This window comes from Euprymna scolopes, chromosome 41 (assembly GCF_053919585.1).
Source record: "Euprymna scolopes isolate OS-2025 chromosome 41, ASM5391958v1, whole genome shotgun sequence".
NCBI classification, from domain to species: Eukaryota; Metazoa; Mollusca; class Cephalopoda; order Sepiida; family Sepiolidae; genus Euprymna; species Euprymna scolopes.
Genome location: NC_136522.1, coordinates 69,143,085 through 69,170,282, shown reverse-complemented (window position 1 = coordinate 69,170,282; position 27,198 = coordinate 69,143,085). Strand labels below are relative to the sequence as shown.

At 33.4% G+C, this 27,198-nt stretch overlaps 1 protein-coding gene and 1 pseudogene across 37 annotated transcripts in view; one reads left to right on the top strand and one right to left on the bottom strand.

The window, feature by feature from the left end:
- The window catches only part of LOC145266600 (splicing regulator ARVCF-like), a 494,180-nt gene that overhangs the window by 175,165 nt on the left and 291,817 nt on the right, over positions 1–27,198 (bottom strand). For all 37 annotated transcript variants that reach the window (XR_013864759.1, XR_013864755.1, XR_013864758.1 and 34 more), the window contains one exon: positions 11,788–12,368. Coding sequence is in view for 27 of the 37 variants with exons in the window: in XM_080122458.1 (XP_079978584.1) it covers positions 11,788–12,368 (581 nt within the window). In the remaining 10 variants the exon portion in view is untranslated. The remainder of the gene's footprint in view (positions 1–11,787; positions 12,369–27,198) is intronic.
- LOC145266738 (5S ribosomal RNA) lies at positions 23,187–23,302 on the top strand (annotated as a pseudogene).

The window sequence follows — 27,198 nt, the reverse complement described above, 5'->3', positions numbered from 1 at the left end:
AAACTGTAGTCCTCTTTGAAGTAATCACCTCCGACTGCAATGCACTTGTTGTGCCGTTTCAACAACTTCCGGAAGGACCCATGGAAGTCCTCTGAGCGTGTTAGTGATCCTCATCACTGCCTCTTTCATCTCCTCAATTGTCTCATAACGACAGACTAAGGTTTTCCTTGAGCTTAGGGAATAACCAAGTCACAGGGAGCAAGGTCTGGACTATAGGGAGGGTGAGGAAATGTCTAGATACTCATCTTGATCAAATAGTCTGTGACTTCACGCAAATCTTCCGCATCTTCAGTTCCTCACAAATAATTGTGCTTACAGTTCCCACACTAACATCAAACTGTGCACTTCAACCGACTGACACGAATGTCGAAGCCATGCGCCAATCATAATAGGTTATGCGTTCCTCTTTTTCCTTGCTGTTTCTCTGGGAGTAGTTCGTGATTATGAAGTGAATGATAAAGATAATTTATTATTATTATTATCATCCACATTTTCTGTCTGGCTGTTGGTAATGTCGATTTTATACTGACAGGCGGATCATAACAAATGAACAGAGGCTATCAGCATCATCTTTTCTCAGTCTTCCTGCACTTTCCACAAGATTCTGGCAGTTCCCAACAAGGCAGTCTTCTGAAGTACTTCAACATTGCAATGGATCCAAAGTTTCTCAACTTGTCAAATCCTTTTGCCAATTTTGTGGTGTTTTGTTTAGTATTTTATAAAACTTTCAGCTGGACATACAAACGCACATACACACAAACAACTACACTTTATATAATACATTATTATTATTATTATTTTTTTATTATTATTTCTGTTGTCACATTTTGTGTCTGGCTGCTGGTATTGCTGATTTCATACTGATAGGCGGATGAAAACAGATGAACATAGGTTATCGTCATCTTGCTTTCTCAGTCTGTAAACACTTTCTTCAAGATTCTGACGGTTCCCAACAAAGCAGTCTTTTGACATACTCCACCATTGCAATGGATTCCAATTTTCTCAACTTGTCAAATCCTTTTGTCACATCCCCCAAGTCTCCCATCACAATAAATACAACTTCTACCTTCTTCAACTTCCACAATCTTTTTATCTCCTCTTTTCAAGTTTTGGTATTTTTTGATTTTCTCCTTTTCTTTTTCCTCCACATTTGCATCAGCTGGAACTGCTATATCAATGATTATTGCCTTCTGTTCCTTTTTTTTTTCCAACAAGATTAAATCTGGTCTCCTTGCTTGAATCACATCATCACAGTGGATATTCATATCTTACAATAATTTCACATTATTAATCTCCACCATCCCGTCTGAAACATGCTCTGACCATTTTTCACTGCATTCCAATCCTCTTTTCTTGCATATATCAAAATATTGTCATGCCGTCTCTTGTATTCCTTTTGCGCTAACGTTTCACAACTACTGACGAAGTGCTGTACATTTTCACCTTTCTGTCCGAACAGAAATTATTTATTTTACTAGTTTTCTCTCCAAACAAGACGTATTGCCTCTTATCAATGATTTTTGCCTTGTATTCATTTCTCCAACAACAAGACTAAATCTGGTCACCTTGCTCGAATCAAATTATCACATTAGATATTCATATCCCACAATAATTTCACATTATCACTCTGCACCAACTCTTCTGGAACATGGTCATACCATTTTTTCACTGCATTCAAACCCTCCTTTCTTACATATATCCCAATGGAACTTTCTTGCAATACTGTCATGTCGTCTCTTGTATTCCTTCTGAGCTAACTTCTCATAACTACTGAGGATGTGTTGTACATTCTCCCATTTCAGTCCACACAGTTAACATAGGGATGACAATGTACAACACCTCGTAAGTAGGTGTGAGAAGTTAGCTCAAAAGGAATACAACAATAATAATAACTAGCAGAACCCATGGAAATTCCACGGTAGTTGAAAATTTTTAAAACTCATTATGAATAAAAATGAATAGCGACTAATTTAAAATACTTTTTCAATCATTTTTTTTTTTTTAACCTTTTTAAAGTTAAAAGGAATTAATTTAAAATTTTACTTTTTTTTTCAATGAAAATTTAACACAACACATTTTATTTTCTGAATAATTTTTTTTTATATAAATTATAAAGGAACAGATGTCAAGATTTTCATGAATAAAAGAAAATTAAGTATTTATGCACTTTTGTTACCGTACTGAAATAATAACGTCATTATTTAGAAAACCATTCATGGTGAGTGGAGGGTGTTTTCTAACTATTCTCTACTTTAACTTAATTTAATATTAAAAGATATCGTCAAACTTAAATTTAACTTGAAAATACTATTAAAAAAAAAATAGTGCGGTAACAAAAGTGCATAAGCACAAAAAAATAAATACTGGGATTGAAATGAACCCTCCTCCCCATCCCCGCCTCATTTTGATTCCGATCCAATTCATAAAGGAAACGTTTTGGATTAATGTATTTTATTTATTTATTTTTTTTTGATCCGAGATTTGTTACTGAACTCTTAAAAAGTGTCTATGAGTCAGTGATCAGCGGGTTAGCATTGATTTATCATTTTTATTTCGGTCATTAGTACCCCCCACCCCATCCCTTAATGTCTTCCTGAAATAGAGAATCGGCTAAGTTAATTCGGTCTCTTCATATTCATGGAAAAAACAATGAACACAAGAATTGTTGTTGTTTTTTTTTTCTTTTCTTTTTTTCTTTTTTACTAGTCTTGACTTGTTTCAGTCTTTGGTGCTGAACAAATCAACGTTTACATAATTTCTTTTGGAAAGACATCTAAAGAAATAAAAATAACTTAAAAGGAAAATAAACAAAGAAAAGGAAAGAAAAAAAAGAGGGAAAGAGAAGGAAAAGGAAGCAGAAAAAAAAAGAAAAAACACTAAAAAAAATATATATATAAAATAAACAAGATAATATAAAACAAAAATAAAACACTTTAACCTCTGATACTCTGTTAAGATTGATGGAAACGTGGTTGGATCATTCTATCACTCCAGACTCATGTCGTAATCTTCTGCACTGACTTGATAGTTCAGTAAAAGTTTTCAGAAATAAAGGGGCCCTTCATGGAAATAACACCTGAACTCTATAAATAAATAAATATCCGAGTGCTCAACTAAAGTTCTCCTTTACCTGACAAACGTTGAGCTAACTGAAAAACATCAATTTCCTTCGATTTCACCAGTTTATAGTACAAGAGTCGTCACAGAAGTAAAGCCTCCTATTTTTCAAATTTTTATTCAAAAATGTTAAAGAACTATGAAGATGGGAGTGGAACCATTAAAAAGAGCGACTTGCTCCAGAATTTATATTTTCTACAGAGTAACCACTTATTGTCAGTGCAGTTTTGCCAGGAATCTAATGACACATATCTGCTTCTAACACACGTCCATAACAGGGGTCGCATTTTCAGAGTTTCATGCCGTCAATATTTGCAACAGAGAGCTGAAACTTTCAGGTCATGAATGCATAAGTTCAGTTATCATAACAATGCAATTTGCAATCCCTATGATCCATTCAAACGAAATTTAAAAAAATGAGACATTAATTTTGAAACGCCCCTCGTGTGTGTGTGTATATATATATATGTGTGTGTGTATATATATATGTGTGTGTGTGTATATATATATATATATATATATATATATATATATATGTGTGTGTGTGTGTGTGTGTATATATATATATATATATATATATGTGTGTGTGTGTGTGTGTGTGTGTGTGTGTGTATATATATATATATATATATATATATATATATATATATATATATATATATTAATGGTCTGTTGCTTTATCGGATTCCAAAGCAAAATCTAGTCTGGTGGAGTATCCTGCTAAATGCTGCTACTAAGAGACAACATCACTAGGAGAAGGGGCACCATTTTTCATATGAGCTGGTGTATAGCTATGACGGAGAGTATCTTGTTTGGGCTTTGATTGCGACGTTATTTTGAATATTTGGTCAGAGTTTACTCATCTTGTACAATGAAGTATCTTCAGGCCAAGTTGTCCTGACAAACCCCTGTACAGATTGTGTGTGTATGTGTGAGATTGCATGTGTGTGTGTGTGTGTGTATGTATGTGTGTGAGAGAGATTGTGTGTGTGTGTGTGAGATTGCATGTGTGTGTGTATGTGTGAGATAGAGATTGTGTGTATGTTTGTGAGATTGTGTGTATGTTTGTGAGATTGTGTGTATGTTTGTGAGATTGTGTGTGTGAGAATGTGTGAGATTGTGTGTGTGAGAATGTGTGAGATTGTGTGTGTGAGAATGTGTGAGATTGTGTGTGTGAGAATGTGTGAGATTGTGTGTGTGAGATTGTGTGTGTGAGAATGTGTGAGAATGTGTGAGATTGTGTGTGTGAGAATGTGTGAGATTGTGTGTGTGAGAATGTGTGAGATTGTGTGTGTGAGAATGTGTGTGATTGTGTGTGTATATGTGAGATTGTGTGTGTGTATATGTGAGATTGTGTGTGTGTATATGTGAGATTGTGTGTGTGTATATGTGAGATTGTGTGTGTGTATATGTGAGATTGTGTGTGTGTATATGTGAGATTGTGTGTGTGTATATGTGAGATTGTGTGTGTGACAATGTGTGCACACGCGTGTGAGAATGTGTGTGTGTGTGTGTAGAAAATGGAGGACACAGCAAAAAAAAAAAAAAAAAAAATTACTCCTGTACAAAAAGATTAACAAACTTCATCAATATTTTCAATTGGAAAAGAAAAGGACAAGATATTCTAGTAAATAATATAATAAATTTACAACTTAAAATATTGCATGCATTTTTGCCGAGAATTCATTGATGAATCTCTGCTCCTGATGCATGTCCATAACAGGGGTAGCATTTTTAGTCTCACACCGTCAATATTTGCAATAGAGAGATGAAACTTTCAGATCATAGATGCATAAGGTTAGTCATCATAACAATGCCATCTGCTATCTCCTCTGATCCATTCAGGCGGAATAAAAACTAGGTGTTACTTTTGAAACACTCTTTGTATATCCTTTTAATGGTTTGTTGATCTGACCAGATTCGAGGACGAATTCATCTTGTCTGGTGGAGTATCCTGCTAAATACTTTTACTAAAGACAACATCACTAGGAGAAGGTGCACTATTTTTCATATGAGCTGGAGTATAGCCGTGACGATAAGAATCTTGTTTGTGCTTTTTTCTTCTTTTTTTTACATAGGCATCACCACTTATCAAGGCCCAGAGGCAACTCGAGGATAAGGGTTAAAGAGTGTACAGTAGACAATTGGACAATATAGTAATCGTTAGTAATGGAGATTCGGTAAATTTGTTAAGTGGAACAGCTCATGAAGAACTTGTTTACGTTGGATTAGAAGACAACCATATTGTAGCCAGCTGAAAAGTAGGAAAACGGAAGAAAGTTCCCAAGGCATGCAGTTCTAAGAAAGAAGCTTTGTTCATGGAATCTATGTTTAGCTTTAGGCACAGTTAAAGAGTGGAGGAAATTAGTGATAGTGTTTTCAGCTAGACGAGTGTTTCTTGTGAATGTTTGGCAAGGGGGAGGGGCCATAGATTGGAGCTCAGTTGAGCACGTGCCATGAAAATAACGATAAAGCAGAGACAAACTCGCAACATCTCTTCTGTGAGAAAGAGGTTGCAGGGAAGAGAAAAGGACATCCTCTACAAGGCTACAAAGTTTATTTTGAACTCTATCAAGGCAGGATAAGTCCTTTCTAGCAACTCCTGCCTAGATTGCAATGTTATTTGGAATCCTTGTACAGATTGTGTGTGTATGTGTGAGTGTGTGTGAGTGTGAGCATGTGTGTGTAGAAAATGGAGGACAGAACAAAAATCACTCCTGCACAAAGAAATTGATTGATTGGTTGATTGATTGATTGGTTTTATGGCATATCAACCTATGTGGTCATTTAATGCCAGAGTCTCAAAGAAATTGAGGGCACTCGAGAATTGTATCTGGTCGGCATTTAATAGATGTACTTCTGCATAAAAAGGTTTGCCAAAGACAAACATAAAAAGCATTTGATACATGTACTTACGCTTAAAAAAAAAAAGAAGACTTTAAAGAACGCAACAAATACAAAATGTTGGCATTATACTATTTGGATTACAGTCGTTGCCAGCGTCATAGATGCAAAAATATATATTATCTTCAAATATGAGATTGTGTTAGTTTTTAAAATAAGCAAATTTTTAATGAATGACTATCTTGTTTGATCATCTTGTGGTTAATTGTCTTTTTTTATTACATTTTCACCCCAAACAATGCACAGTGCTACTTTGATATAGGAGGCTATTATCGGGGACATATGTTGCCGAGATACTAGGGAGTTGAGCAGCAAGATGTCTGTTCGCATTACACTTGAATTTTTGCATGTCAGTACAGTTGGGAAAGCAGAAACCCAGAAGGGAGTTCCAAAGTCCAGCAGTTTTGGGGAAGAAACTATTAGACTAGAAGGCTTTCTTACATCTAAGGATGTCTACTGTGTAGGGGTGGGATTTGGCTGCTTGTCAGGTTTGTCGGGGGTATTTACGCCGAACAGGTACAAGTGCTTGTAGTTCGTCAGAGCATCCACCATTAAAATACTTGTAGAACAGGCAGAGTGATGCAACATTTCGTTGGTGAAACAGAGGCCAAAGCTTAGATGGCAGTTCAGGACCTATCAGGTTGGTGACTTTCTTTTGAACCCTGTCCAGGAGGGAGAGACTAGTAGCAGATGCACCAGCCCAAATGTGACAACAATACTCCATACATGGGCGAATGGTGGATTGTAGAGGTACAGGATACTTTCAGGCATAAGTAATTTTCTAGCACGGAAGAGAGAGCCCACCTTCCTGAGCAAGTTGAATTATTTTGTGATGCTAATTAGAGGAAATGATCACTAATTCTTGGATCGATAAAATTCAATCGTCTATGATGTCCAGTCAACATACTTATGCTTTTTTAATTAAAATCTATATATCTATAAAAGTCAACGTGTTTGCGTGTGTGTACATTTTCCTATGCAATAACTCAATTTTAAATCTACAGATTCGAAATTTGCTATACAGGATACTTGAAATTTTAGATATAGGTTCCTTTGACATGGATCTAACTTAATAACTTGATTTGAGCCGAAAACAATAAATTTTAAGGGATCATAATAGGGGTCAAAGTTTAAAAAATTGACCGTTTTTATTTTGGTTGTTTTTTTTTTTTTTTTGCTCAACATACACCTACAAACACCCGAGCAACACCAGGTTAAAATGCTAGTAAAAAATATATGGATTTTAAAGATAGCAACAAACACAAATGTTGGCTTTGTATTAAGTGAACTACAGTCGGTGACAATTGCAATTAATTGAAACAGACGAGTATAATACAGACATTTTATTCATCTTATCAGACAAGGGCAGAGAGATTGAGGAATAAATTAGTTATTGCTAATATTTTTAACAGTTCTTTCTGAATATCTTCCTTTGATGCTACCAGATCAGGCTGTCTGAAGATACTGGCTTCCTTACCTAAAATGCACCAAACAGTGATTGTTTCTTTTTCCTTTCACTTTGCAAAACTCAATCATGTTCTGCAAAACCAAAAACAACAATTTTTCTCCACAAAGCAACCAAAGCACAGAGAGAGTAGCCAACCTGATAGATCCTGAACTGTCATCTAAGCTTCGGCCTCTGTCCCTTCAACGAAAATTTGCATCAGTATGCCTGTTTTACAAATATTTTAATGGCTAATACTCCAACGAACTACAACCACTTGTACCCCCTCGATGTAAATACCCTTGACAAACCCGGCAAGGAGCAAAATCCCACCCCTTCACAGTAGAGAGTCATAGATCTAAGAAAGCCTTCTACTGTAACAGTTTCTTTCCCAGAACTGCTAGACTTTGAAACTCGTTTCCGGTTCCTGCTTTCCCAACTGTACTGACATGCAGAAGTTCAAGTGTAATGTGAACAGACATCTTGCTGCTCAACTCCCTACATAGTATCCCTGCAACTTATGTCCCCGATAGTAGCCCCCTACATCAAAGTAGCACTGTGCCTTGTTCGGGGTGAAAATGGAATAAAACTTAATAAAAAAAAAAAAAAAAAAAAAAAAAAATTAAACTTCAAGATCTCTTCCTCTGGTGGCAGCAGATCAGGCTGTCTGAAGAGATTGATAGAGACGTTATACCAGGGTTTCTTAATTTTTTTTTAGTTTTTGTGGAACCCTTCCAATAATAACAATGTCCCAAGGAACCTTCAACTTATCTTTCCTTTGGTAACAATTATTTGTTGTATATATATATATATATATATATATATATATATATATATATATATATATATATATTTTGACTATTTTTTCGTTTTGTTGTCTATACTGCAAAATGCCCAAGTCCACTTAGGAGGTCACTGTGGCTCAACAAATGCGCTGCTTCTTTGAAACATCTTACACTCCGGCATAATGTTTCACAGTCCTTTTTGCCTTCGTTGAACAATTTCTAAAAACAGTGATGACCCAAAAAACTTCTACATAATGCAAGCAATATTTTTTATTGCTTAAGCAATTGACGATCTGCTGAAATCAGTTAGTACTCGTCGAGCAAGTCACGTGGTGTCACATGAATCGCACAGTTTTATGTTGTGTGATCACTAAGTCATCCTGTAAACTTTACCAAATCCTGCAAATATATTCACTGCAACTTACTTTTTTTAAATGATGTAATAGTTTCGGAAATATTGTTATAACACCCACAAAATTTCCCCACATATTTCTGTACATGGATAAAAAAAATAGTTTAAAAAAAATTAACCTGCAAAATGCATTTGCGCATATATTTGAAACTAGGGGGGGCAGCATTGCTCAGTCGCAAATACGGTTAAATATGATATTTAATTTATAGAGTCAATTTAAAAAAAAAACACACAATGGGACTTGGGTGTCATCAGCCAGAAGCGAAACCAAAAAACAAAATTTTGTAAGCAAAAAAAAGAAAAAATGCTACATAGTGGACACAAACTTGCAAAAGTTAAGTTTGTAAGCGAATCATTATTTGTTATTGATCAGACCATGATGACACAGATGTTATGACGTTGCAAATTTAGCTTTTTAAAATGATAGTTTTGGAAATATAATATCCACAGAATTTCCAAAAAATATTTCTGTACATGAATAAAAAAAAAAAAAAAAAAATAATAGTCTTGAAAACGCAAACTGAAAAATGCATTTGTACATATGTGAAAAAGGTTTAATAATTTCTGTCTACTTAGCAGTTCGTCTTGACGGAACCCCTACACAAGCTCTTAAGCAACTACAGGGTTCTGCAGAAACCTGGTTGGGAGACCTTGGTATAGAGAATAGAGAAATGTGTCCAGAACAGGAGACTTTGTTGGTTTGGTCGCATTGAAATAATGGATGAATTTGGGTTAGTAGATGACTTCTTAGCAGCCATTTTTACCGGTTAAAAACTAAATCCCCTATACGTCAAGTTTCAAGTCTGCATACAAAAATTGACAGAGGAGTTTGGTAGAGACCGTTCTGCACACACACAGACAAGGTTTCTTTTATATATTTATATGTAATTATAAAAATTAATACGAAAAGTGTATATGCTTATATCTTTTCTCTATTTTTTAATTAATGACGTGTAGGAATAAATTTCTTTTGAAAAAAAAAAGTAAAAAAAAAAACCCAGTGCAATATCAGTGTAATATATGTGGATGACTATATATAGTCTATATGACTATATATAGTCATCCACATACAGTACTGTTTCGCTGTTTCATAGCTCATCAGTGCGGTTAGACAGGCAACTGCCTCAAGCTAGGATCGAAACCCAACCACTCAAATGACAATCAGGTTTCTCACCATTGCGCTATATGGCTGCTGCTCTGTGGGTAATGAATTAACGATGTTTTGACACTGTCCAAATGCCTCCGCTCGATTTGTTTACACTTAATATGCTAACGGCCGTTTGTATATCACTTCCAAATATGCTCAGCCCAAGATGGGGGGCATTATAAATGCAAGCAATATTTTTCTTTTATAACCGAATTAGATAAAAAATAATTCTTAACTCCAAACAAATTGCCCCCCCCCCAATGTTTTTCAGACATTTAATCCAGACACAATATAAGCGAATCCTTTTTCCAGTTTATTCCTAAAATTAACGGAAATAATAAGGTACAAAAATTATGTTCGAAAAAAAAAAAGAAAAAAAAAAAGTAAGAAAGAAAGAAACTGAAACAACACCCCCCCTCCCCTCCCCCAAAACCTGAAAAATGCATGTGGACATACGCGGAAAGATATAATATTTTTTTTTTTTTTTTTACATAGGCGTCACAACATTATCAAGGCCAAGAGGCCACTCAAGGATAAGGGTTAAAGAGTGTACAGTAGAAATTGGACAATATAGTAATCATAAGTAAATTTGATAACTTATATGGAACAGCTCATCAAGAACTTATTTACGTTAGACTTGAAGAATTTCTGCCTATTCATATTATTTGGATTCTTCAAACTACTGTTCTCATCTCGAGTGTCATTTTCGCAACGTTTCGGTCGATGTAACTGCCGACCTTCTTCATGTGTATTTTGTCAAACTCGGGATTTAGACAGTTTTAAATGGAAACCTTTATTTACTTCACGAGAGTAGCATGCTCTCGTTCTGTCAGGTAATTCGCAATTGTATTTTTTGGTCGCCCACAGTGAGGATTGAACCTTCAACCTTCAGGAGAATATCACTTTTTACAATTGATTTTTCCAAGTACTCTAACCACTGAGCCATGGGTCCTTCTAATACGAATTTTGGAGTTTTCAGATATTCTTTGTTTTGACTTACATTTTTGTTGGGTTTCCAGAATAAGTAACACCGTTTAGTGCGGTTTATTGTAACGTGGCTGTTACGCTCTAACCGTTTTTGTTACAGTTCAAACCTCTTTCGGACCCCTATGCGGTCTGGCACTGCCGAAAATGAACAAAGAAAAATAAATAAATTTGACTTAGCTTTTCTTTCTTTTTTTAACACATTATTACTCCCTGTCTCGACACCAGCTTAAAAGTCGCTTGTTTTGATCCACTACACGCTGGCCGCAGACAGCCATTTCTGATACGTCCATCTTTTTCGACCGCACTCTTTCTTCTCCTGACCACGTGGTGTCCTTTTTTTTTTTTTTTCTCTTTTTCTTCTCTTGCACACTTTCTAATTTACATATGTGTCCCCTCCCGGCTATTGCTGCTAATGTTCTTGCAAGCCAACTATCTTACAGCTCCTGTTGATATTTTCCGATGAGCTCATACATCCTCTGTTGCAGTACTTTCAAAGCAGGAAGCTGTTTGCCTGTGTGAATATGCGCTTGTACCAATTTTTTTTTTTTAATAATAAAAAGAATATAAAAAAATAAAATTTTAATAAAAATCAATAAAATAAAACAATTTTAATAAAAAAACAATAAAATAAAACGAATAAAATTTTAATAAAAAAACTAAAATAAATAAAATTTTGATAATGAAAAAAAAAAAAAAATAAAATAAAAATTTTTTAATAAAAATAAAATAAAAAAAACAGTAAAATAAATTTTTAATAAAAATAAAATTTAAAAAATAAAATTTTAATAAAAAATAAAATAGAAAATAAAATTTTAATAATTAAAAAAAAACAATAAAATAAAAATAAAATTTTAATAATGAAAAAAAAAACAATAAAATAAAAAATAAATTTTAATAATGAAAAAAAAAATTTTTTTTAATAAAATTTTAATAATAAAAAAAAACAAAATAAATACAAATAAAATTTTAATAATGAAAAAAATGTACTTACGATATCTGTCGCTGCCTACAGCCGGTGAAGGTGTGTGCCGAAACGTGGAGAGTTCCGGCATGGGTTGTGATCTATTTACAAATCCATCATCACGATTTTGGTCCCTGAAGGGGTCGTCGGCAAAGGGATCCATTCTGACGGGTGGCAGACCTTGGTGTCGCCTGTCCAAGTCCATCCCAGCATAGGGATCATGATGCAAAGGGGAATCCCTATATAAAGGGTCTACACCGCCATACATAGTCCCGTCGTCGAGAAACCTCGGATCGTTCGCCATAGGGCCTCGGTAACCGTTATCCAACGAAGGGGGTTTACTGTTATAGCGCTCTTCGTAATGGGGATCTCGATGGTTCTTTGCATAACCAATGCTTGGATCCCCTAGTGGGGAGTCGTCCCGGTAGTGGGGATGAGTTAGTGGATTGTGGTACGAATTGTCAAGGAGGTTATTCTCGTATGGAAGCTGAGACACGGCAGGGTCAGTGTAGAGATCTGGGTATGGAGGGACGTCTCCATATTGAATGTTGTCTCCAATTGATGGGGTGTTGCTATGGTAACGGCCACGATCTCCAGAATAGTCAAGATCCCTAGAGAAAGGAAACAAAATAATTGGTTAATTAAAAAAAAATTTTTTTTTTTTTTTTTAGTTTTATCAGAAATGTTTAAAAGTAAATAAATTCATTAATAAAATAAAAAAGAAAAACCCTAAGAAAAAAGAGAAAACAATTTTTAAATAAAAATAGGAAAAAAAAAATTAAAGGAAAAATTCAAGGAAAAAAATTCAAGGAAAAAAAATTCAAGGAAAAAAAAGAAAAATTAAAGGAAAAAAGAAAAAATAGAGGGAAAAGAATAAAGAAAAAAGAAAAAAAATTAATGAAAATAGAAAAATTAAAGAAAAAAGAACAGAAAAAATAAAGGGAAGACTGCGAAAAGAAAAAAAAAACGACACAAAGTAAAAAAAAAAAAAAAAGCTAAAAATAAATAAAAATAAATAATGGATTTCTTGAATAGTAATAAAAATTAACACTTTGAAGTTGGCAACTAACATAAAAGATTCTATATTCAATTTCTTGCTATTTTGAGTCATATCCCATGTTTTTTCGTGCTACGATCACTTAAGTTTCATGCAAAAAAACTTTCATTTAATTTTGGAAAGATAAATGATGAAAGCATAGATTTTTAAGGAAAAGTTCCACTTCGAAATCTAGATTGTATTGTAAGATTTGTGCCAAAGATAAACTGGTGCGCTTGAATAATCTATCTATATATAAATCTCAACGTCTGTGTGCAAGCGTGTCTCCTATAGAAAGAAAGGTTATAGAATTTACATAAAAAAAAAAACGCTCAACTATAAGTGTACTACATTGTAAAATTTTCAAGATAAGGAGCATGTTTACTTATATTATTATATTAATGGCTACATATGTGCATACATGTTTATTATTGGCTACATATGTGCATACATGTTTCTACAGTGCCTCTTTTCAGAGATAGAGTCTTTAGGCCAGGGTTTTCATTGAGACCAAACTTGAAGAAATCACGAGCAATACCTTGGCCGGAACATGCAGTATTTCTGAAAAGAGACACTGCAGAACCATGTATGTATATATGATGTTTGCATAATTAAACATTTTAAAATCACGTCCTATTCATTAAGTAAGCACTTTTTGATAAACACCGGAGTTTCAGTGGATGTACATCTAGTAAAATAAAACTATACAACTATTATATATTTCAGATCAGCTTGCCTGGTCAATGAAACGGTGTTTCCGGTTTTTGACTTCTGCTTTCAAATATTTTGCGCATGCGTAGATTTCTAGTGTCTTGACACACTCCTTCCAAAACAAATACAATCAAAACCGTAAATGCAATTTTTTTTTATTTATTAATTTTTTTTTTTTTTTTTTTTTTTTTTTACATCGGCATTTTACAAATCGTTCTTTTCCATATCTCACAATTTTTTTTTTCTTACATTTTTATATTTTACTAGTGGGTGGGGGGCGCCCGGCTTTGTCTGGGCATAAAATATGCTTAAATGTGATATTTTAATATGTTTAGATTTCATATATATTATTATAGAGTTGTGATTTCAAAAGTAAAAAAAAAAAGTATTTGGGTGCCATCAGCTAGAATCGAAACCGAAACTGTAGCATTCAAAGCTGGTGACGTTACCACTGTACCAACGTGACATGCATATGAACCGATTAAAAATTAAAAATAAACTAAAAAAGTGTTTAACGATGTTTTCAATTTTGACCCATTTTTTACCCTTTTAAAAAATTTTAACTGGCTAAAAACCCATAACGGCCCACAAAAAATCCAAACATTTGAAGCCCCTAGCACCGCTCTGCGACTACATTTTGGAGGAGATAGCGCTTGAAAATATGGAGACAAACCAATATATATAGTCGTTTATATATTATTATTATTTTTTTTTTTAAGAATTCGAACAAACAAAACGAATATACTTAAACAAATAAAACCGAAGATAAATTAAAAAAGAAAAATACGTTTTCAGCGTCACAAATTGTTTAAAATGATTTTTATTTCTATTTTCATTGCAAATTAGAATCGTTTGAATCAAACAAAAATGTTTTTCTTAAGTAAAAAAAAAACAAATCTATATATCTATAAAATAAGTGTGTGTGTGTGTATGTATACTTCTCAACCTAGATTGTTGATCTACAGACTTGAAATTTGGTATATATGATATTCAGACGTGGAAAACCTTATTCGGTTTTCATCCGGAAAAACGTGTTGCTAAGGGGTCAAAAGTGAAAATTTAATATGTGGGAGTTGTCGAATTTTTTTTTTATCTGTTTGCTAACTGTTCTATGAATGCGCATGCGTGAATAATTCACCTGATAGATTCATTCTTAAAAATAAGTACAATTTGAAATGACCTTTTAATGGTTATCGTACTTGACTCACTGTCTTTAGGTTTTGGTTTCGATCCCAGCTGGAGTATTTTTTTTTTTTTTTTTTTTTACTTACAAGAAATGAACTGTTTAGAAAATAAACATAATACTCGCATGTACGCGTGTCTCAGTTTTTGTATTAATCAAAATATAATATTTATGCGTATTTTACGACCGGGCAACGCCAGGTGGCCTGCCATTGATTAAATAACTAGATGATCAATTTACATAAATTTTTAAAAATATTTTATTTATCCAATATATAATTGTGCTTGAGTGCAAATAATTTTTTCCCCTCTCCTAATAATAGGTAACACATATATATATATATTTTTTTATTATTATTATAGTTTCAGTTGAAAATGAAAATCTTATTTTTAGGTTTATTTTTTATTCAAATGACGAGTCTGATAAAATTGTTTTTAAATCCAATTGCCAGGATTATAAATGTTTATTGAGTTAATAACATGCTTTGTTGACAATATTTTCGGCCGATGTAAACTGCGATCATCATAATTATTTTAAAAAAAAAAAAAAAAAGATTAAGTATTCTTTTTTAATATCAAAAAAAAAAAAAAAGAAAAAGAAAGAAAGCTACTAACTCTCAATATAAAAAAACATTTAACATTTTTTTTTTTCATAAGTGGAACACAACAGAAATGGTACAGTAAGTAACTGTTACCAAAGGCAATAAAAGTGACATCTAATCGTTAGCCGGTTGATTAAAAGAAAAAAATTTAAACCATTAAACCGATAAATCCTATTCCAGTCTCCTTTATTATTTAGAGTGAATTTCTCACTGTAATTGTAACCAAACGCAATAGAGGTTACTTTTCTACGTACTTGCTATAGATTTTTACGATTAAAACTATTTTAAAGCCTTTTTTTTAAGCCATTATATTCTATAATTGACAGTTTAAAAACGTCACAATTACTCGCAAATTTTTTAAAATATTTTGAAGATTATAGAGACAAACTTTTTAGTTTTTTAAAACGAGCAAATGCTATGCCGCTGACTTGCGAGTGCTCTATGCCATGCTTATAGAATGATGAAGTGACTAATCCGTATTAATAACTGTGCATTGAACGGATACCATAATACTTAGTTTGCTACACATTATCAGAAAAAAAAAACGATAAAACATTCGTCAATGATAAGTTTTCATTATATATATTTCTGTGGAAATATTCTTTGTTCACTTATATTTCCTTTTTATATATGCCAATCCTTATTTAAGAAGCTCAATGTAATTACAGAGCATATAATGTAGCCTCGTAGGAGATGTCCTTTTCTCTTCCCTGCAACGTCTGTCTCACAGAAGAGATGTTGCGAGTTTGTCTCTGCTTTATCGTTATTTTCATGGCAAGTGTTCGACTGAGCTTCAATCTATGGTCCCCCCACCTTGCCAAACTTTCACAAGAAACACTCGTCTAGCTGAAAACACTATCAATAATTCCCCCCACTCTTTATCTGTGCCTAAACCTAAACGTAGATTCCATGAACAAAGTTTCTTTCTTAGAACTGCACGCATGTGGAATTGTCTTCCGTTTCCCTGCTTTCCAGCTGATTACAATATGGTTGTCTTCAAGTCTAACTTAAACAAGTTCTTGATGAGCCGTTCCACTTCAGTTAACAAATTTACCGAATATCCATTACAAACGATTACTATGTTGTCCAATTGACTACTGTACACTCTTAACCCTTATCCTCGAATGGTATCTGGGCCTTGATAAGTGGTTATGCCTATATATATATTAAAAAGAAAAAAAATAATGAATGACAAAAGTCTATATTTCAAAGTTCATGATGTTGACCATTTCAAAATGGCGTAATAAGGTATTTGCAGCTTCTCTTCCAATTTTCGGATTTTAATCATGTCAAAACGCACTTTATTTCCCTTTTGGTGGATTGATTGTTGCTATTTCTTTTGATGAGTTAAGGGCATAATAGATTCACTGATTGATATAATAATTTAGTGATTGATTTTGTGCTACGAAACAGATACTGTCAAGATTTGTAAATGTCAACTGAATTAAAGGAATAAATTATAAGATGGGCAACATCATGAACTTTGGAATATGGGCTTTTGTCATTCATTCACTATATATATATATATATATATATATATATATATATTTCTGTGAAAGTATTATTTTTTCACTTATATTTACTTTTTATATATTCCAATCCTTATTTAAGAAGCTCAATGTAATTACAGAGCATATAATAAATAAATGAGGAAAGTCTATATTCAAAATTTCATGAAGCTGACCATCTTACAATTTATTCCTTTAATTATATTGACATTTTTTTAAGTTTACAGTTTTGCACCGATTTTCCCCGGCTAAAACCAAAAGATAAAGTTTTGCATGGTTTCAAATAGCTTATATATTAAGTTTCACGTCTGTAGACCAAAAACTGATAGAGGAGTGTCGTAGGCAAAATTTTTTAAACAAATATATATATATATATATATATATATATATATATATATATATATACACACGCATACATAAATATATATAGAAAGAGGTTTGTGTTTACTATAAGCTTTTTACGCAAATATTATGCCAGTATAAATCATGCAGAATATCTGCATCAATATAATTACACGTAATAATTAACTAAAGATGATCATCTCATATGAAAACCGAAAAAAACTAACAGGGAATTAATTAAAATGAATGTTTAAAAGAATATGCAAATTAGCTAGATCTTTTGCAGATGAATGCAATTCCACGACCCATATATAACAAAGTTGTATTTTCTTTTTAAATAAATAGAAAAAAAGGTTCGCCTTTTTTCTGTTATCAAAGTGTAGCATCTGTTCCGGCAGATACTGCAATCAAAGTAATATGTGGGGGGCAACCCTTCATACCAATTGTTACTATCCAGTTCCCTCTTGGAGGAGCTGGTCCCCACCCCTCACTCTCCACATTAAAAAACGGCCTTGTGCCTAATTTGCTCAGTGGGGAAAACAAATAACTGAATAAATAGAAAAAAAAAAGGTTTGCGTTTTTTCTTCTCGGCCTTTGAGCCAAGATCTTTTTTCTGTTATCAAAGTGTAGTATCTGTTCTGGCATATACTGCAAAAAGACCACATGTGAGGTTGCCCCCACATATCAGACCATTGCTCTCGAGCAATCAGTTTTGGTTAATATAAGGGAAACCCTCCATACCAATTGTCACTATCTAGTTCCCTTTCGAGGGAGCTGGTCTCCCTCCCCCCACTCTTCACATTAAAAAACGGCCTTGTGCCTAATTTGCTCAGTGGGGAAGCAAATAAATAACTAAATAGAAAAAAGACGAGCCTTTTTTCTATTTACTTAGATCAGAGTGTAGTATCTGTTGCTCCACGTAAGTTAATTGATAGTCGGTCAGTGTAGGGGAAACCCTTCATACTGAGACAATTATGTTTTTGGATACTGCCGGAGTGCCTCCTTTTTGCCCTTGTTTTAGGGGAGCTGCCCCCCCCCACATTAAAAAAGACCTTGCGTCTCATTTGCTTTCGTAGGGAAGCAAATAAATAACTAAATAAATGAATATCAATACACACAAAATAAACAAAAACAAACAAACAAAAAACAAATGTATGGAGTGTATATATATATATATATATATATATATATATATTTCTGTAGAAATATATTTTTCTTATTATATATCAATCCTTATATAAGAAGCTCAACGTGAATACAGAGCTATATATATATATATATATACACGCTTTAATGGTGAATGCTCTGACGAACTGCAACCACTTGTACCTCCTCAACGTGACTACCCCCAACAAACCCGACAAGCAACTAAGTCCCACCCCTTTACAGTAGAGATCCCTAGGTGTAAGAAAGCCTTCTATTCCAATAGTTTCTTCCCCAGAACTGCAAGTCTTTGGAACTCCCTTCTTGGATTCTGCTTTCCCATCTGTACTGACATGCAGAAGTTCAAGTGTAATGTGAACAAACATCTTTCTACTCATCTCCTTTCATAATGACCCCACAAATTATGTCTCCGATAGTAGCCCCTAATTCAAAGTGGCACTTGCCTTGTTTGGGGTGAAAATTGAATTTAAAAAAAAAAAAAAATATGTTGATCCACTTACAATGTAAAAAATATTTTCTTTCTGTTGCAAGCATCACGCTTATACATTAATTCTGTAAACTCCCTATTCCATAGCTAGCTATAGCATGTACTGACCCAACGGATCACGGGTAGTCTAGTATGTATATAAAAGGAACTTAGTCTGTGTATGAGTTCCTATGGATTTTGAAACGGCTGGGCCATTTTTTTTTTTTTTATTTCACACAAGTGTACTTTATGTGTCTGGGTGTGTTATTAGAGAGGTTTTGTAATGGATGCCCCGGATAAGTATCACAAATCAATAATCGAGAAAAATCTAATTTCAGATGGAACAGTCCGATCTTGACACAGCCTAACATCACAAGTGCATTTTTAGAAGTTTTATCACAGCACAAGCAGAAGGGCCCGGAACATAAAAATCAACAGCAGGCTCTTTGATAAGGCAGGGGCATGTTCGAAATAAATGTTTTTGTATAGAGCACAATTGAACCATAATACTTGACTTTTGCGTTTTAAACTTTAATACAAGCCGTTATATAAAAATAATTTTATAAAAATCAACAGTAGGTTCTCTACAGTTTTGATTGAAACATGATCGATTGCACCGATTTCAATGACAATAAAAGTATTGGAAGTGTGGAACTGAAATTCCTGTGTTTTAATAAAAGAGTGCTCAAGAGACAGATCAAGTATATATATTATGTTTATTATAAAAACATTATTGGTTACATATGTGCATATATGTTTCAGAACCTCTGCTTAGAGGGACTACCTCATCAGACCGAAGGAAGGGATAATATTAAACCATATATATTAAAAAAATATTCTGTCTAAAAAAAAATAGCATGGTCCGCATTATACAGAAGTACCAAAATATACGACCTACTATCTAACTTTGCCCTCGTGGGGAGACAATAGGGGCGCTCATGCACTGCATCTATTCATCATATGGCACCACCAATCAACCAGCGAGCGGACCGCCAGCAGGACCCCCTTTTACTCCTCCCTCTATTCCTGTAACCAGGTGATGCGTGTCGTCATGGTAACATGGATTTGGTCGTAGTAGACCGGCTTCCTCAGACAAAACTGGAAAGGTAGTACTAATAAAATGCAAGACACATTTTTCTTCTTCATCTTCAGCATCATCAGCATCTTTTTGTTCTTCATTTTCAGCATCATCATCTCGTTCTTCTTCATCTTGTCTGTCTTCAACAAAAAAAAAAAAAAAACGTTTTGCAAAGCGAAAATTGATTGAAACACAATCCGTACAACAATGCTAAATGATAAGGTCGGCTTCTCTGAACACTTTACTGCAGTTTCAGGGTATATGCATTCTTCAGAAGTTGATGAACATCTTCCAAAATGATATATTTTATTTACCTCCCATAGAGGGGAGGTAAGACAAGGTCAGGTATGGTTTCGAAAAGACAGCACACTAGGATAAGCACACTGACCTACAAAAATACCTGAGCAGCCCGGTCGGCATTCCCTGATACAGGCGATTAGTAATAAACCCCTTCTCCAGAAGAAGATAAAGCACGGTAGTGGAATGCAAATAAAAAAATAAAAAAAATAACTGTACACATTCGAAAATGTTGTAAAGCTCTACCTAAAAAGATATTGAGCATTTTATATGGAAAATAAAAGTCTGCTGTCTTGATTAGGAATTCGTATCAGAATGGTCAAAAAGCAAAGGGGGAGAGTAAAGTGTAGCATCTGTTCTTAAACTACATTTCATCTGTTTTGTCTTCGATCAGTAGACGAGAAATCCTTCCAGACTGAAGCAATTTAAATTTGTTGTCCTCCTCCCCACCATTCAGAGTGTCCCATTTTTTGGGAAGCTGGACTGTCCACACATTATAAATTGGCCTTGTGTCGAACTGCCCCTGTAGGGGATTGCAAGTAAATTTTACTATATAAGAAAGGGCACTATATAGAGAAAATAGACATACAAGGTTCTATTTATTCGCCCCCCCCCACTTCATCACATACATTCTTATGTCCATAGTTTTTTGTTTTTTTAATTTGTAAAAAAGAAAAAAGAAGAAAAAAAAAATTGTTCTTTAGATGAGGTTTGAGAATTCGTATTATTTGGATTATTTAGACTACTGTTCTCATTTTGAGTTTTTTTTTTTCACAACGTCTCAAACAATGTAATCTCTAACTTCTTTAGATGCATCTTGCCAAACTCGGGAATCTGTACGGAACTTCATTTTGATTTTACCCCCCCCCCCTCGTTAAGTTGTATATAACAATCTTAGTTATAAATGCTTTACCCCTGTAATCATTTTACAAGTATTTCCATAGCGTATACTCTGATGAACTTACTGCCCTTGTGCCCCCCTCCTGAACTAGCACCAAAATTTCATTCCTTCTCTGTAGACATTATTAGATCCATCCAACCATAGCCTTGAACCCCTGGGGGAAGGGCACAGACCATTTACAACTTTGTAGATGCTTTTGTAGCGAGAAGTTCTTTTTTCAGAGTGACGGTGCTGGCCCCACACCCAACCTTTTCAGAAGGTACATACAGTGCCTAGCCTTCCTAAATGGTTACCCATCTGGTATTGACCAGGATCAACGTTGCTTAGCTTCAGTGATCTGACGAGAACCGGTGTGTCAATGTGATTACTAGATGCCGAGAGATATAAGTTATGTTTCTTGATTTTTGAGATGTGAATAATTTGTATTATCTGGATTCTTTCGACTACCGTTCTCGTCTTGTATCTTGTCGAACTCTGGAATATTTTTGTTGAACTCGTGAATGTTTCCGTCAAAGACCTGTAGTGCAACGGATAAAGTACTTGGTAATATTCAGATGTAAAAAAAAAATTATATTCTTGGAGATTGAAGGTTCAATCCTCAGTGCGGGTAATCCAAAAATATTCTAGGGAATTACTTAGGAGTTCTATCTAGTTGTGGCTGACTGAACGAGAGCATACTACCCCTTTGGATTAAATAAAGTGTTCCGTTCAAAATTTTGTGCAAATTCGACAAAATATATTTGAAGAAGGTCAGGGATTACATCAACCGAAACATTGTGTGAATAACACTATATATAATGTTAAAAAAAAAAATAAATAAATAAAATAGACAAAAAAATTAAAAAAAGAAAAAAAAAAAAAAGAAGAAAATTCATAGAAGACTCAACATTGTGTGTTCCACCTTGGTTCATATTGTAAAGTTAGACAGGTTTTATCCAACGTTTGAATTAAAATATTCTGACAATGTTTTCGTTCTTCAAATTTTTCTGACATTATACTGTCATGCATTTTTTTTCTTTATAAGCAAAAAATTTCTATTTTTTCTGAAGAGCATATGCATGAGAAGATTCGTTATTGGCATAATAATTATTGATTGTTTCTACCTAAGGAAACAGATCTGTAAAAAAAATTGTACAGAAATTTTAACATGCTGGAGGAACTGTTTTGCGTGAAAAATAAATATTTGGATCTGAGAATGTAACTATAGTGTTATTTTATATATGCTCTGTTTTTTTTTCAATTATATTTTTCTTAGAAATTCAATCTATATTAATATAGACTGAGTTTCTAAGAAAAATATAATTGTAAAAACATAATTACTCTTTATATGTGTGGTTGCCAAAAGAGTACTTTTAGCTAGTTAGCACAATTACCCCAAAGTATGGTGTGTGTGTGTGTGTGTATATATATATATATATATATATATATTAGTGATGTGACGATTCCAATAGTTTTCCAGATTTCGATACAATTACTGATTCTGTGCTAAATTCCCAAATTTAATTATTAGATTGTTTTTTTATTTTGTTTTTTTCTCCGATTTTCGTAAAACACATGTTAAATATGCAGGGATTTTTCTAAACATCATGATGAGGATGATTTATCGATTTTAACTTTTAACTGGTAATTTAAAATCGATAAATATTTATCATTTTATCATTATTATCAGCAATGGAAGATTTTAATTTAAACAAAATCAAATAAAAAAAAAAAATTAAAAGAATCGTTTTGGTATCGCAAAATAGGCACCAATTTTTCCGATTCCGATACCTCCAAATCTTCCGATTTTTCCAATTTCCAATAATCGTCCCAACACTAATATACATATATATATATATATATATATATATATATATATATATATATATGTACACATACACACACAGCATAATCAGCTCCTGGATATGACCTTAAACTATATCCGATGGTGAGGCCCCAGCTTGCGGGCTTTGGGGAGTGTGGAGCCACCCTTTAATTACCATTGCTCCGGAGTGGTAGGGTTCCAACTATGGGTTAAATAGAAACCGACTTACAAAAAAAACAAAACAAATATACTCTATTAAAAAATTTTTCTTCAAAATCACTGGATTCTGCATTAAATAACCTGAAAAGGGTTGATATGCCCTAAAACAAAAACAACCAACCAACAGCATAATCACTGACACACCGGTTCCCATTAGATCATCAAAGTTAAGCAATGTTGAGCCTGGTCAGTACTAAAATGGGTGACCATTTTGGAATTCCAGGTGCTGTATGTGCTCTCCGCTTGTCTCTGCATTGTTTCCAGTCATCTAGCACTTCTTGCCACTGGACTCAAGCAGTACAGATTCAAGAGAGGTGTGGCTAGTGACTTAACAACCACCCTTACAGGGGGCATCCATTGTCTTTCAAGACCAAACAGTGCAGAACCATTCATCATAATTATTGTGTCAATTAACATTTACAAATTTTTTTTCTAAAAAAACAAAGAATACAAAATAAAATTAATTATTTCCTTATTCCACGGAGTTTCACAAAATTGTCCCTTTTCTCTAGAGGAAATAATTAGAAAAAAAAAAAAAAATGAAACCTAAAGTTTCAAAAGAGAAAAAAATGCTCAAAAAGGTGTAAAATTTACAAGAAAGAAAAAAAGGAAAAAAAGAGGAAAAAAAGGGGGGGGGGAAAAGGATATTTAAATTAATGGAATTAAATTATGCAAATTGATATTTACAAAATTTATTGTTCAATAAGAAGGAATACGTTATTTTTGTTATCCATGGAGAGCATTTTTTTTTCATGATAGAATTAAACTGTAAATATTAATGTTTATATTTTCGCTTTAAAGTCATATTTGATCCCTGAAAATAGGGAATGTGAATATATATATATATATATGATAAATGTATTTTGATGTCTGAAGAGTAACTACTTTTGGTTGGTTGGTTGGTTGTTTTACGGCATATCAACCCTTTTCGGGTTATTTAATGCTGAATCCAAAGATTTTGAAGAAAAATTTTTTTAATAGAATATATTTGTTGTTTTCACATTGGTCTCTATTTAACCCATAGTTGGGACCCTAACAGGTACTACCACTCCGGGTCAGAGTGGACCTGGGAGCAATGGTAATTAAAGGGTGGCTCCACACTCCCCAAAGCCCACAAGCTGGGGCCTCACCACTGGATATAGTTAAAGGTCATATCCAGGACCCCCAGGGGGGGGGGGGCAGTCGGCGTATTCTAATGCCCCACCGACAGGGCCAGCTACTTTTGGAATATTTTTAAATATGTTTACATTTATCCAAATGGTTAACATGAATTGTAAGTCAAAATACTAAAAGGAATAAATGGTAAGATTGCCAGCATCTTGAATATATATGTGTGTGTGTGTGTGTGTGTGTGTGTGTGTGTGTGTGTGTGTGCTGAAATGTATTGGGCTTCATAAATAAAAAGATTGGTATAATAAACGGTGAAACATAATTGAAGAAGCACATTTTTCTCATTATATATATCTGTAGAAATATATTTTCTTATATACCAATCCTTATTTAAGAAGCTCAATGCAATTACAGAGCAATATAATGAATAAATGACAAAAGACTATATTCCAAATTTCATGATGTTGACCATCTTATAATTTATTCCTTTAATTTAGTTGAGATTTACAATTCTTGACAGTATCTGTTTCGTAGCGCAAAATCAATCACTTAATTATATCAATCAGTGAATCTGTGTGTGTGTATATATATATATATATATATATATATATATATATATATATATATATATATATATATATATATATATATATATAAAATGTTGAAATGTATTGGACTAAAATACCAATTTGTGTATGACACCGAGATAATGCGAGAGAACTGCAAGTATCAAACGATCGCCTAATCTCTATTTCGTATCAAATCTTAACGTTACCATGGAAACGATAGTTTTTTTGTTTTGTTTTTGTTCTCCCCCCCCCCCCCAGGTATAATTTTCTTTTATTTGACGCGTTCGGCTTGAGTTCATATAAATAATTTTCATCAAAAAAGAGAAAAAACAAAAACTTTCTTTTTTTTCTCTCTCTCTTTTTTTAGTTATTATTGTTCTTGACGCAATTACGAACAATAACAAGTGCGACGTCGATGACTTGTTAACGCGAACGTGCATCTGGCAAGGTGAATTCAGCTGACATTCCGGCCAACAACACATGCACATGACACCGCGAACAAGTAAGAAGCACCAGTGCGTGCGCGCGAGTCCGCACGCACGCACGAACACACACACACACACACACACACACACACACACACACACACACACACGAAACCCCAACTCTTAACCGTGTGGCCTTCGGGACAAGATCACAGTGTAGTATCTGTTCTTCAGATGCTGCACTTCAATTTCTTGTTCTCTGTCAGTGGAGGAGAAATCCTTCACAACTGAGACATTTTTTATTTTTGTTCCCTTTTTTCCACGTTAAAAAACGCCCCTGGTGTCTAACTCTGTCCCGTGGGGAGGCATTGTAAATAGGAACTCTCAAGTCAAAACGGAACAGAGCCGATTCAAGGTAGTAGACCTTTGCCGTACACATGACTCGATACCCTACCGGACAGAGCTGGATCAATGACAGTGTAAGATTTTGCTGCAGTTTCATGGCAATACCGATGTGCATTAGATTAGCATCACTAATACACTTCTGTTGATCGGTGTTACTATGAAGCTGGAGTAAAGCCACCCAGCATTACCCGGTCGTAAAATACGCTTAAATATATTTTGATTAATGCAGACGTCGTATTTATTGCTATAGCATATTGGACCCAATATATAGTAAGAATTAAAAAAAAAAAAATATTGGACCCAATATATAGTAAGAATTAAAAAAAAAAAAAATATTGGACCCAATATATAGTAAGAATTAAAAAAAATATATTGGACCCAATATATAGTAAGAATTAAAAAGAAAAAAATATTGGACCCAATATATAGTAAGAATTAAATAATAAAAAAAAATATTGGACCCAATATATAGTAAGAATTAAAAAAAAAAAAAAATATTGGACCCAATATATAGTAAGAATTAAAAAAAAAAAAAATATTGGACCCAATATATAGTAAGAATTAAAAAAAAAAAATCACTCGTGCTCGCCACCATCGAGAATCGAAACCAAAACGTTTAGCTTACGATTTACTTTTGCCTTTGACGTTAATGCCTCAGCTATAAAGACATGTTTGCTGCAAAGCTAAAAATTAAAACATCAACCAATAGCTATTACGTTACGCATGCATATTTGTAATAATACCGTAGTTCGAACATCACCCGACTAATTCCATTTTTTTTTTTTTTTAATTTTCACACTTTTGCAACGATTTTCCCCAACTAAAACCCAAACAAAAAGTTTGCATGGGTTTGAATATCCTATATATTAAGTTTCATGTCTGTAGACAAAAACTGACAGGAGTTTTGTAGGCACAATTTTTTAAACAAATATATATACGCACACATAAATATATATATAGAAAGGTTTATGTTTACTATAAGCTTTTTATACAAATATTATGCAAGTATAAATCATGTAGAATATCTGCATCAATATAATTACACGTAATAGTTAACTAAAGATGATCATCTCATAAGAAAACCGAAAAAATAGGTAATTAATTAAAATAAATGTTTAAAAAAATATGCAAATTAGCTAGATGTTTTGCAGATGAATGCAATTCCACGACCTATATTTAACAATGTTGTATTTTCTTTTTAAATGAATAGAAAAAAGGGGTTTTAATGTGAATATCAATGCACAAACCCCCAAATTTATAGTAGTATAGATATGTGTGTATAGGAGTATAGATATGTGTGTGTATATATATACATATATATATATATATATATATATATACATATATATTTATATATATATATATATATATATACACCTATTTATATTGTTTTTAAAATCTAATTATCCACTGACATGAGTTTCATTGTCTACGACTCATCAGAGTGCCTGAATTTAGCGAGATACCTATGTGTATATATATATATATGTGTGTGTGTGTGTGTGTGTGTGTGTGTGTGTGTGTGTGTGCGTGCGTGCGTGTAGATATGTATGTATATAATATGTGTGTGCATAGATGTATGTACGGCATAATCGCTTTGACACACCGGTTCTCATCAAATC